At 38.5% G+C, this 14026-nt stretch overlaps 1 protein-coding gene across 1 annotated transcript; it reads right to left on the bottom strand.

Annotated features, from left to right (window-relative positions):
- Positions 1-8844: 8844 nt before the first annotated feature.
- Positions 8845-12839, bottom strand: LOC124008773 (T-box brain protein 1-like). Its single transcript, XM_046320310.1, has 6 exons — positions 12107-12839; positions 11697-11851; positions 11479-11600; positions 11060-11212; positions 10856-10917; positions 8845-10288 (listed from the first exon to the last, which is right to left on the bottom strand). Exons 1-6 carry the CDS (start codon positions 12634-12636, stop codon positions 9676-9678), a joined length of 1635 nt encoding a protein of 544 aa, XP_046176266.1. The 5' UTR covers positions 12637-12839; the 3' UTR covers positions 8845-9675.
- Positions 12840-14026: the final 1187 nt, after the last annotated feature.

Raw genomic sequence — 14026 nt, 5'->3', positions numbered from 1 at the left:
AAGTGAAAACATCATTGTTGTCATCAACATTGTTGCATGTGCTGCATTCATCGTGCAGACAGAACGCAAGTGTCTCATGGTTGAGGAACATCAAACGCGCTCCTTGAGTGACAGGGGGCGTGGCTAGGGATGTGTGAAAGTGGCACAGAGAGAAAGCTGAGAGCGATGACTCAAGTAGCGAAGTAAACACTAAAAATGTACATTACACATGGCGTATCACATTTAACAACCCAAACATTCAAATACCTGTATAGAAGGTCAAGTAAAAACCAAAACGGTCCCTGCATCAATACCGGTATAACTTAAAATAATGTATATGGTTATGGTATTGGTAGGGACTTCAGTAGTAATGGTAGTGACTGGTTATAGTGTAAAAAGTAGGTACATGGACAGATTGATTGATAGAACGATGGATAGGATAACAAGGACATGTGAAATTTGATTTTCTGTCTAGATTGAACGGTTCAAGAGATACTTGTTATTGTTGGTGGGTTATTATATGTTCATTTATGATCAAACAAATAATCTGAACGGAGCTATCTCATTTACACTAGAGGGGTTTTTATATATATATGCATTTTTAAAATGTGTTATTTAATATTATTTTGTATAAAAAATGTTTACCCCTTTTTCTCCCCAATTTCGTGGTATCCAATTGGTAGTTTACAGTCTTGTCCCATTGCTGCAACACCCGTATGGACTCGGGAGATTGAAAGATCCCCCGATTAGCCAAGCAGACAATGCCGTTTAACCCGGAAGCATTGTCAGAGGAAACAAAGTACATCTGGCGACCGTGTCAGCGCAAGGCCTGCCACAGGATTTGCTAGTGCGTGATGGAACAAGAACATCCCTGCCGGCCAAACCCTCCCCTAACCCGGACGACGCTGGGCCAATTGTGCGCCGCCCAATAGGTCTCCCGGTCGGGGCCGGCTGCGACAGAGCCTGGACTCGATCCAGGATCTCTAGTGGCACAGCTAGCACTGTGATGCCGTGCCTTAGACAACTGCGCATTACTGCACCATCGAATAGTCCCCGCGATCTTAGGGAAGTCAGGAACCAATATACAGGCAGTTAGGAAAGCAAAGGATAGCTTTTTCAAACAGAAATTTTCATCCTGTAGCTCTAAATCCCAAAAGTTTTGAGACACTGTAAAGTCCATGGAGAATAAGAGCACCTCCTCCCAGCTGCCCACTGTACTGAGGCTAGGAAACACTGTCACCACCGATAAATCCACGATAATCGAGAATTTCAATAAGCATTTCTCTAAGGCCAGCTATGCTTTCCACCTGGCTACCCCAACCCCGGGAGCAACTCGCCCAAGCTCCCCCCGCTTCTCCTTCACCCAAATCCAGACAGCTGATGTTCTGATAGAGCTGCAAAATCTGGATCCCTACAAATCAGTTGGGCTATACAATCTGGACCCTCTCTTCTTAAATTATCCTCCGCCTTGTTGCAACCCTTATTACTAGTCTGTTCAACCTCTCTTTCGTATCGTTTGAGATTGCTAAAGATTGGAAAGCCTCATCCCCTCTTCAAAGGGGAGACACTCTATACCCAAACTGTTACAGACCTATATCCATCCTGCCCTGCCTTTCTAAAGTCTTGGAAAACCAAGTTAACAAACCGATCACCAACCATTTCGCCACTGTACCTTCTCGCTTTTTTCCTAGCTGGTCATGGGTGCACTTCAGCCACACTCAAGTCCTATGTAACAGATAAAGACAGTACTGTGCAGCCTCGTAAAACTGACTATCCTACCGATCCTTGACTTCGGCGATGTCATTTACAAAATATCCTCCAACACTCTACCCAACAAATTGGATGCAGTCTATCACAGTGCCATCCGTTTTGTCACCAAAGCCCCATATACTACCCACCACTGCGACCTGTATGCTCTTGTTGGCTGGTCCTTTCATATTTGTCGCCAAACCCACTGGCTCCAGGTCATCTATAAGTCTTTGCTAGATAAAGCTCCGGCTCAGCTCACTGGTCACCATAGCAACACCCACCCGTAGCACGTGCTCCAGCAGGTATATTTCACAACACCCCCTTTGGCCGAGTTCTCTGCTGCCAATAACTGGGCCGAATTTCAAAATCACTGAAGTTGGAGACTTAAATCTCCCTCACTAACTTTAAGCATCAGCTATCAGTTTGTGCAGCTGCACATCTGTAAATAGCCCGTCCAACCTACTACCTACCTCATTCCATATTTGTTTTTGTTTGGCAAAGTATTTCTACTTGCACATCCTCATCTGCACGTCTCCAGTGTTAATTTCTAAATTGTAATTACTTTGCCACTATGGCCTATTTATTGCCTCCTTACTTCATTTGCACAAACTATATACAGATTTTTCTATTGTGTTATTGACTGTAGTTTTTTTTATCCCATGTGTAACTCTGGGTTGTTTATGTGGCACTGCTTTTGCTTTATCTTGGCCAGGTTGCAGTTGGAAATGAGAACTTGTTCTCATCTATCTGGTCAAATAAAGGTGAAATAAAAAAAATAAAGCTATGGAGGCTACACTAGAGTGGATTTGAAGTCGGTTCCATGTTTGTAGCTCAAAGTGTCTAGAACCCCATTGAAAGTAATTGGAACCCAAGTTAATTTATGCAAATATATGCAAACCTAAATATCACTTTAAGTTAATAGTTATGAATCTTTAAAGTGTTTATATCATCCTGAAGTTAGTTTGGTGTTTCTATCCAGGACAGCGGAGTCAATCACCACCTTCCGGAGACACCTGAAACCCCACCTCTTTAAGGAATACCTAGGATAGGATAAAGTAATCCTTCTCACCCCCCCTCCCCCCCTTACAATATTTAGATGCACTATTGTAAAGTGGTTGTTCCACTGGATGTCATAAGGTGAATGCACCAATTTGTAAGTCGCTCTGGATAAGAGCGTCTGCTAAATGACTTAAATATAAATGTAAATGTATACCGCCCAGCCCTAATTTGAAGATGTCTGAACAACTGAAGCCATGACCTGGTGAGAAACTCAAAGTTAGGATATGCAATTAAAGATGATTACCAAAAAAGGTTTGTTCTTTTTATAGGCAATTAAACAGTATAAGTGTAGCTTAAACCAGTCAAATTTTGATTCTCACCTGACATCTTCATCACAGGCTGAGCAGTGGATGGTAGATTGATGTTTCCAATGGGCCTCTCCAGTGGCCTTGCTTTAGAAAGTCAGTCAGACGGCTGGTATGGGAAAGGACTGCTCTAGTAGCAATGGGCCTTAGGAGAATACATAGCAAATCGTTATAGAGCCCCTTTAGCTTTTTTGGAGCCTTGTTTGACAGCATACCATTACATTTTTGGATACTCACCCCTCAGATTCCCGAATGTGTTTCTATTGCTCATTAAAAAAACTATGTTTCAGTCTTGGGTGTGATTCGATGTGGTAGTTAATGATGTTTGTCCCCCATGGGTCACCATAGGAACAAAGTCAATACTTAGTCAAAATAGTGAGAATCTTTTTTAAATCTGTAATTAATTTGGACGTTTTTGCAGGTTGTAGTCAGCCAATTTTACATCTAGCTAATGTGTTTGGTGCAATTTTTATTTAATAAAAAAAAACTTTTTTCAAATCAATACAGGAAGTACACGTGGGAACACAAGTATATATGAATAATATACAATGGAAAATTGGGCTAGGGGGTACAATATCACATTACACAAGCACCTTAAGGGACATATAATCCTAAAAGCTTTTTAAGTATTTACAATACAGTTCAATTTATTTTTGTAAGATAAGAAAATGTGTTTTTTTGTTTGTAAATTACAGTTGTGAATATGAAATTTGGCCAACAGAATAATGAAATTAATTACATAAAAAATATTTCAGCTTATTTCTATCGTAGGTAAAGAATCCAAGCAGATCTTCATAAATGTGTTAAATTATAAATCTACTGATGTCTTGCCACAGTTTTCTTACATGAATACAATGCCAAAAAAGAAGCAACACTGTTTCTGGGTGGTCATTACAAAAGGAGCCATTTTAGTTGATGTTTTAATGCCACCAAAAGTAGAGAAGACATGATGAGGAATAAAATTCCATATAGAAATGGGTCTTCTTAGGAATTGTTTTATCCAATTGATTTTAAGAGTATTGTTTAAGGTAGTAAAGTCCAGAAAATTCAGCCCACCATTCTCATAAGTGTTCATTACAACATGTAATGGGTATGGTTTCTCCACAGAAAGTTGAAAAGCATCTGGTCTATCTCCTTGCTTATTTTACTGTCAAGATAGAGTGCCATATGTTAGTCTAGAGATGCCTTCAGCCTTGGTTATTAGGACTCTACCTTTTAAAGATAAGTCCCTCTGTAGCCATTGATTTAGCTTCTTCTAGTTTTTTTTAATAAGAGGTTTAAAATTTAGTAAGACTTTTGATCATTTGTAATGGTTATGCCTAAATATGTAAGTTCTTATTTTACTGGAATACCATAATATGAAGGTGTCACACAATCTTTGACAGCTATGAGTTCACGTTTATTAATGTTAAGATATAGACCAGACGCTTTGGAAAAGGATTGTAATAACATTGATCAATATAGGAATTTGGTTAGCATCTTTCAGAAAAAGTGTAGTATCATCAGCCAGCTGGCTTATAATAATTTCTTTACCAGCTATGGAAATACCTTGTACAGGACTATTATTTAAAGAATTTGTAAGAAGTTGGGTGATTAATAAAAACAGGTATGGAGAGATAGGACAACCTTGCCTAATTCCTCTATTTTACTCAAATCTAGCTGAGGTGCCATTTTTCAATTTGAGCTGTTACCATTTGTATAGATTGTCTTAAAAGCCTTAGAGAAAAAAATCCCCAAAGCCAAGTCTCTCAAGGGAGTGGAAGAGGAACTGATGCTCTACTGTATCAAATGGTTTATTAAAATCTAAAAACAATATGAAGAGATCCTCGGTTATTAGGTCCGAGTAGTCAAGTATGTCTAATACCAGTGTGACATTGTTAGAAATATGTCTGTTCCTCATAAAGCCAGACTGTGTTTCATCAATGATTGCATCCAGGACTTCCTTAATTATTTTTGCAAGTAGTAAGGCTAATATCAGTCAATATTAAGAAGACAAATTGGACGCCAGTTATCGATGAGCAGCACTTATTTTTTAGGCTTAGATATCAGTGTTATTAACCCCTGACTCATTGTAGGAGGGAGAACATTGTTTTTAATACTCTCTAAAAAGACTTCAAATAGGAAGGCAGCTACTTGTTCAGAAAATAATTTTAAAATTCTGATGTAATTCCATCAACACCTGGTGATTTATTGTTCTTTACATGTTTGATAGACTCTATAATCTCTTCAACTTTGATGGGTTCATCACACTGTTTAGATTCTATATCACTGATAGAGTGAACATTATTCAGTGAGTTAAAAAACATATCTGTGTTCCTGACAGTACGTAGAGCGATACAATTTTCTGTAAAAATTGCTACAGTATTTAGCTATTAAGTTTTGGTCATCTGTAATAACACCATCAATGTTTAACTTATGGATAGTGTTATTTTTAGATTGCAATTTTTCGAGTCTAAAGAAATAGGATGAATTCTGTTCTCCCTCAATCCATTTTTCCTAGATCTAATAACGGCTCCTGCTTTTAATGTATATATATTATCCAGTTTATTTTGTGACTCAATTAGTTCCATCTTCTCCTCCCCCAAGAGGTTGACTGGGGACCTTTGAGAAAGAGAAGTTATCTTAATCATCACCTTTTCCTCCTCATCTCTTCTGGTCTTAGCAAGATTACTACCATATTTTCTAAGGTATTTGGACACCTCAAATTTAAAGAGCTCACAGTTCTTGCAGTAAGATTTTTCTTCACAAGCCCTTTCCCAAAAGTGTGAGAGCAGATCTTTAACCTCAAACTTAACTATCAGTATTTAATAATGAGCTATTTAGCTTCCAGTAGGATGCTCTACCAAGGATAGTATCAGGGATAAATATTTTGATATCAATGTAAATGGCCCTATGGTCTGTGAGGGGAGTAGTACAAATATTTGTAGTAACACACTCACTATCAATACATTTGGATATAAGTCAAAAATCAATTCTGGATTGTCTGGAATCTGTTTTGTTATTCCAAGTGAATGATCTGTCGGCCAGAAGCCTCTCTCTCCATATATCAGTAAGATCAAACATTACCATAAAAAGTATTAAACCCAAATTCTGATTGGTTGGCCTACCTGGGGGCCATCTATCAGTTGAATTATCTATAGTAATGTTAAAGTCCCCTCCTATCAATAATAACGAATTGGGAAATTTAGATAACCAATGAAGTATATGTTTCTCTATAGATTCAAGCAACTCATCATTCTCATGTTTGGTGTTGTACCCGTAGAAGTTTACAGTAATGAGCGTAATGTCATTGTAACTGATCACAAGACAAAAAAAGTGACCAAAGGGGTCACATTCCGAGTGTAGAATATTACCACCAAAGGTATTGTTCATTGTAGTGACACCGGCGGAGCGTTCAGATCCATGGGAAAGCCAAATATCGTTGCCCCACTGTGACCTCCAGAAGTTGGCATCAGCCGAAATTGAGTGAGACTCGTGAAAAAAGCAAAACTCTGTTTGAAATTGTTTAGCAAATAAAAATAAGGTCTTGCGCACTGTAGTAGGATGAGTCAAATGTAGGAGCAGTGAACGTAAGCGATAAGGAACCGATATCTGCACCATTTAAGTCAACATAAAGTGAAAATAGCTTATTCTATCAACTTTGAGCTAAGTGTTATCCAGCTTTTGAAATTCAACTCAACAGAAAATTAAGACCAAACCAAGGGTTATTGTAGTAAGAGAGACTAAAAACCCTCTTTAGTGTAATCAGGAACTATTCTGAGAAATAAAATACAAAATAATAATTTAAATAAAAGGGTACCTACTATTTTAAGTGCATATGAAAACTGATCATATAAAACATGTTTTACATATAAACGTTCCTGAGACCTTTTTCACATGGAAATAAGTATTAATAACGAAATAGAAAAATAAACATGTAAAGGCAGAGCAGACCTGTATGCCCTTTGAAACAGTATCTTATTTATATATGCCATTTAGCAGACGCTTTTATCCAAAGCGACTTACAGTCATGTGTGCATACATTCTACGTATGGGTGGTCCCGGTGATCGAACCCACTACCCTGGCGTTACAAGCGCCATGCTCTACCAACTGAGCTACAGAAGGACCACTATTTACTGTATACATAAACAATTAATACAGCTTCTTCGTAAGTTTATAAACAAAATAGGTCTTCTGGTCATACAAGAACAAACTAATAAATTGAAGTACCTGAGTATTCCGAAAAATAGTCACCTGATGCTTGTTAGGTAAAGTTAAACAATGCAAGGAAAATGAGAATACTGTAACGACCCTGGGTTTATAAGTGTGGAAATGCTGTTTCATTACAATACCATGGGCGAAACCATCAATCTGTTTCTTCTGGTGAGATTTTAGGGAGGAATATGGATTTCTGAACCGTTGATGAAGCCTCGTCCTCCGACCAAGTAAGCAACCTTTCCCTCATTTCGTGCTATCTTGATCTTATTGTTTGAGGAGAGTGCACAATTATGAACTTGAAAATGTTTGAATAAACCAATTAGGCACATTTGGGTAGTCTTGATACAACCTTTTGAATAGATATGCAAGATTTCACTGGATCACTCAAAACTTTGCACATACAGTGCTGTCATCTAGTGGTCAAAGTCTAAATTGCGCCTGGGCTGGAATAATTCATTATGCCCGTTCTCTTGCTTTTCAAAGATGAAGGTACAAAAAACGCTTTTTTTCTTTGTATTATCTTTTACCAGATCAAATGTGTTATATTCTCCTACATTCCTTTCACATTTCCACAAAATTCAAAGTGTTTCCTTTCAAATTGTATCAGTAATATTCATATCCTTGTTTCGGGGTCTGAGCTACAGGCAGTTAGATTTGGGTATGTCATTTTAGGCGACGATTGAAAAAAAGGGGCGGATCCTTAAAATGTTTTTAAGCCTATACCTAACTATTTTCCTAACCGTAACCTCATTTTCCTAGCCTGTTATGTTAATTCCAACCTGCCACGTGTTTTATCCTAACCTGCCAGATTAGTTATCCAAACCTGCTATGTAAACAGTCCCTGGTTTGGGATTGGGCCATGACTACTTTCTGTTAATCTCTCATAGAAAGACTACTGGAAAGACAACTCGGAAACGTCCAATTTGGCCGAGTTTTCAAATAAAATCAAATGTATTTATATAGCCATTCATACCTTTCCACTTGGAAAGTATCATAAACAACCAATAGGAAGCTCTTTGCAAATAATTTACGTTATATGTAAATATGTAAACACAGTTGAGCAAATTGCGCAATATTTTTGTTCTGGTTTAACCGAGATTAATTTTCTGTAAATACCTGAAGGTTAAAGTAACTGTCCAGTGACAATATCGCTTAAAAGTTCATTGTTTGTTAGCTCATTCTCAAATAATGTTGTTGACTCGTCCTATACTCGTATTTGACGCCAACGCATTTGAGAAAAAACCCATCTCAAAAATGCTTACTATTTCAACATATAATGTGAACTCACTGGCTGTGTTGGCCAATCAGCGGTTGACTTGTGATTCATATTTTTAATGACCTGTTTACACCCCCGTCATTGTTTTTGGGTTACGCCCATATCATTCAAACACCGAAAAGCTTATTTTCAACATATTTAATTATCTTTTGGTAGGTAAAGTGTTTTACTCATATTGTAAATTATAGGTCATATTTCGTAGAAATCTGGAAACACTGGGTAGTTATTTTAACACAAAATATTTTATTTTTAAAGAAAACGTCAATAGTCGCCGAATAAATGAGCTATTTGACAAATGTAAAATACAGATATTGAATCAGCTATGTGAGTACAACAATACACACATTAAACATTATCAAGGATTAAAAAACAAGTTCCGATCTTTCATCTTCAATTTGTTCCATTGTTCACGCATCTGCAAGCAAAGCAGCAACAGCACTGATAAACCATCATACCTGGTATAAACACATTTAAAGAGATAAGGAATTGCAACTTCTCCATCTGCTTTTAATCGAATTTATATTTTTACTTCATTTTTAGATAATTAATTAGTGCACATCCTATCAAAGACTACAACAAATTCCCTCTTCGCCTTTGTTTGCGTTGGGCGTTGATTTATTAATATGTCCATTTTGTTTTGAAACATTGGGCTACTTACTTTTAGTACAGTTGTTATAACTCAGAACCTTGTTTTTTTGCGCTAGTAAAGACATTGTGGATCATATATAGCTTACTAAAGCCAGCACAATAAAACATAATGCCAAGGAAACTCAACGCAGGCTAAGACATGAACACGTTCCAGAAATGTATTCAACAAATCAAAATCAATCAATCAAATCAGTCAAATTAAGAGCGTCTGCTAAATGACTTAAATGTAAATGTATTCAATGAAAACATCTAGAGTGGGACTACAGCTAATGTTATATAGATACATTATTATAGCTTAAATAGACCATTTTGTCGTTAACATTTGAATACTTCAGTCATATCCACAGCCCACTGTAGGCTAATCCAAAAATGCAGTCTAATGAAAAAACGAATGAACGATTTCCAGATGACTATTTAGACTGGTGCCAATAACCTAGGATGGGATATCTCTTCAATTCAGTTTATGACGTCTCTATCCAACTAGACTCGGATATATCTTGTGGTTTTGCGTCTTCAGAGACACTCGTTGGCAAACTCTCCTTTGAAAGTGAGAGGACCTCGTCAAAGTCCGCAGTACCAATAGCGTGTCCATTAGTCCAGCAGGACAGAGCCGGGCTAGACGCACCGCAATACTGGGGTGAGGTAGGCGCAAAATCCGTTGGTTCTGCGTAATAAGTAAGGGCTCTACCCGAATTGTCCGTTGCGGACAGCTGTAGTGCTTTTCCAGCTGTTGCATATGACAGCAAAGTTGCCGTGTTTCCAGTCGCGTCATTTGTGCGGGAGGCATAGTCCAGTCTGTTGTTGGTCGGTGTCACAAACCATCTCGGGGATGCCGCCATCGTGTCCTCTTCGCTGATTTGCGGTGACAGCATGCTGTTAGTTAAGGGGACGTTATAGTCTAGTCCAGACGTAGCTCCTGCGCTAGGGCGGAAACAGGACTTGGCATAAGTGCTGACGAATTGGTGCTGAAGGAAAGAATTAGCAAGTGCATATCTGGCACCGGGCACAAACTGGGCGTAGGTCGAGTCACTCGGTGACGGCGTCAACCGGTCACTATCGTAGCCTGTGTAGATTCTAGAGACATTCAAAACAATCAATTAGGAAATTGAAAAATAATACAAATGAGAAAGACTTAAAATAAAACTCTTCCACAAGGGTGAAGTAACAATGGCATGCAATTATTTTTAAAAAAATGAACGGACGTCTTACACCATTAAGCCTAATTAATCTCCAATAGTTATTACATTAGATTTAAAACACTAAATATTTGAAAATAATATTGGCAAGAAAATTGAACTTGTCTGTCTACATAAATATCCAATTGAACAAAAATATGCGCGTATCCAAATCCATAATGCATTTCAAGCTCGTTTGCATCATAATGTAGTCCTTACCTTTAAAGCTGGTATTGAAGAAATCATAAAAAAAAACATATGGTTGTTTTAGGAGTGACAGCAACGTCAAAAATAAATGGGGAAAAGTCGTGCGTAAAGCATAGTCTAATTTCGGAACAAACTACATTAAATGTGTTAATATTTTAGTCACAATTTGTGATATGAATAATTTCAATAGAATAATATGTAGATATGTAAGGATATTAAAAAACAAAACAATGGCTAGGCTAATATATTTTTTACTTACTTGTCATAATTGTCCCGAAAACCTTTTGCGAAAGGATTGTGGTCTATTTTCAGCTGTGTTATCTGAAAGAAGAAAAGAAAAACATTAAAAAGGCCTCTCCTAGTCTAATGTCAATTTGTGAACCACTTTTACCCCAATAGGAAAATATTTGCCTAGCCCCAATTTAAAAAATGAATCAATATTTGAAAAAACGAATTTCCTTACGTCTGTGTTCTGGTATGCTGTGACTGCAACGAATTGGGTCTCGGGGAACGTAAATGACTGTCTGGGTTGACTGGCGTTCTCGGCCCCATCCTCGTGCACCTCGACCACATTAAGACGGGGTTGGTACCTATGGAGGGACTGAACGACAACCATCTGAACAGAGGACATGAAAAACAGGTGTTAATTGGGGCATCTGTGATCATCTCTAGAGACAAAGCACAATTTGAAGATTTGTGTAAAAAAAAAGACAAATAAATTCGGAATTATTTCATACAATATGGTTGATAAATACATAAACTATTTTTTTATATAGACAATCTTCAATGAAACGTCTCTAGACTTGAATATAGCATATTTTCAAGACCTCTTTCACCGTATATATATGAGCCTGTACGAAATAAGGATTATATTAAACGTACCTGCCCTGCACTTTCCAATGCCCCTTTATTATTTGCCAACTTCAGTTTTCCAAAAGATATTTCTTGACGCATCCAGTGCGCGCCGGTGTTCGGAGAGTCTGGATGCATGTAGGCCCTGTTCCCTATAAATGGATTATTGAAGACATTACTCACTTTCTTTGTCAGAAAATCTCACTTGGAGAGGATAGAAGGGGGACAAGAAAAGTAACATCACTTGCCTGTCCCATTTGACTCTGCTTTACCGCAGGGTACCCACTGTCCTCCTTGGAAACGCCAGTGATTAGGGTCCGCGAGACTGACGTCCACAAAAATATTGTAATTTGCCGTCGGATCAAGTCCAGATATATTAAAGCTCAGGAATGGAAACATTCGTCTGGAAGAATAAAAAATATAGAGTTTTATTTCCTTTACAACTTCCTAAAGCCCGCTAAAACTTTACTTAATGAGACAACGAAAATCATTCTAATTGGGACTATTGCTGTGGCCATATTTTGTTAATAAACCCCAGGCGTTTTCAATAAACAGGTCAATTTGACTTCGTCCAAATAAGTACGGCAGTTTGCCCACTATGTTGACATTAGCTAACATTATGCAAGGCAAGCGAGAAAGTGAACGGGTCAATACTCACCGCCCCTGTTTAGTGATGATCATCTCTGTTTGGTGCCTGTGAAACGTGAGCCATAGAGCCCTATTGCAGAGATAAACTTGCGCTTTACCAAAAACCATCCCGGTTTGCATTGCTGAGGTCTTGTGGAAAGCACCTCCTTGGTGGCCATGCCCGTATGGCTGGGCGTAAAAATATCCGGGCGCTGGGAAGCCTTGAGGTGACGTAGTGGTCAAGAGGCTATTATATGAGCCTTGCGTGACCACAGGATGGTGTGCCATGTAGTGACCCGAACTGGTGATGGCGAGGGCCGGGTAGGTGGCTCCGTGCAGTGTCCGGTGTGGGAACATGGTACCAGGCGAGGCAGCAGACGCGGACTGAGCTTGGCTGTGGCTGGGCTGAGACGAGGGATACGGTCCCTCTGTAGATCCATGGAAGTTATGACGATTGTCGCAGACGGTCTCTTGAGCAGACTGCCTACTGCTTCCCTTGTCGCCGTCACCAAATGAGTCCTCCGAGTCGATAAAGTCGTCTGCGTCTGACAGATTTGTCATCCCTGTGGTTTCTTTATTAGAACGTGTTAGGTTCCTCTTTTCAGTTCAGCCCTTCACTTGAGTAGAGCATAGGGTGGTACTGGGTAGCAAGTTCAGACCTGTGGTAGTCGCTATCCAGATTATTGGGCGTTGGATGTTGAGATGCGAAGATATTGGAGCTGCGCAAGGAGAATTACGCTCAACACAAAAACCAATTTGGTTAAGGTTACGCGTATCACATGTAGGGAATATGAACTCTAAATACTATTGGAACGAAACTAATGAAACGTCTACAGTTGTTACTCTTTACATTACAGAATAGGGATAAGGTTTTAGAAGTAGCCTGTACAGTTATATTTATAACAGTTATATAAATCTCCCTGATCATGTTTGTTTTGCTGGAAGAACAAAATACTGCTGTTTTTATAACTATAGTACCACGTGGCAGGTATATTATATATTTAAACATGTTGATAGTTAATGACAACATTCATATTTCATTTGATTTTTTTAAAATCAGGAAATATGACTATTGAAAGTGGGCATCACCTCACATCAAATGGGGAGGGTCATTTTAATGTTATTGGAAAACAAGGCTCCAAGGAGTGTCAAATGTCAACTATGGCATAACTAATTGAAACATGACAGCTAGTGACAGCTGGCAGCTAGGCAAGATTCACAGGGTGTGTCGGAAGTGGCACCCTATTCACTATATACAGTTGAAGTCGGAAGTTTACATACACCGTTTAAACTCAGTTTTTCACAATTCCTGACATTTAATCCTAGTAAAAATTCCCTCTTAGGTCAGTTAAGATCACCACTTTATTTTAATGTGAAATGTCAGAATAAGAGAATGATTTATTGAATCTTATTTCTTTCATCACATTCCCAGTGGGTCAGAAGTTTACATACTAATTGAGTGTATTTGGTAGCTCGCACACACTTTTTCAGTTCCAAAGTATGTTCATCTCTAGGAGACAGAACACGTCTCCATCCTGAGCGGTATGACGGCTGCATGGTCCCATGGTGTTTATACTTGCATACTGTTTGTACAGATGAATGTGGTACCTTCAGGCATTTGGAAACTGCTCCCAAGGATGAATCAGACTTGTGGAGGTCTACAATATTTGAGGTCTTGGCTGATTTCCCCACGATGTCGAGGAAAGATAATTTTCCAAGCTGTTTAAAGGCACAGTAAACTTAAGTGTATGTAAACTTCTGACCCACTGGAATTGTGATACAGTGAATGATAAGTGAAATAATCTGTAAACAATTATTGGAAAAATTATTTGTGTCATGGTCCTGTGTACAAAGAATGGCGCTTGAACGCCAGTCCTAACCCATACGAGAATGTATGCTTGTAAGTCCAAAACTGTTAACAAGAAATTTGTTAACAAGAAATTTGTGGAGT

The sequence above is a fragment of the Oncorhynchus gorbuscha genome, linkage group LG21, assembly GCF_021184085.1.
Source record: "Oncorhynchus gorbuscha isolate QuinsamMale2020 ecotype Even-year linkage group LG21, OgorEven_v1.0, whole genome shotgun sequence".
Classification (NCBI taxonomy): domain Eukaryota; kingdom Metazoa; phylum Chordata; class Actinopteri; order Salmoniformes; family Salmonidae; genus Oncorhynchus; species Oncorhynchus gorbuscha.
Note: the sequence above shows the minus strand (reverse complement) of the source record. Positions and strands in the feature narration are given on the sequence as shown.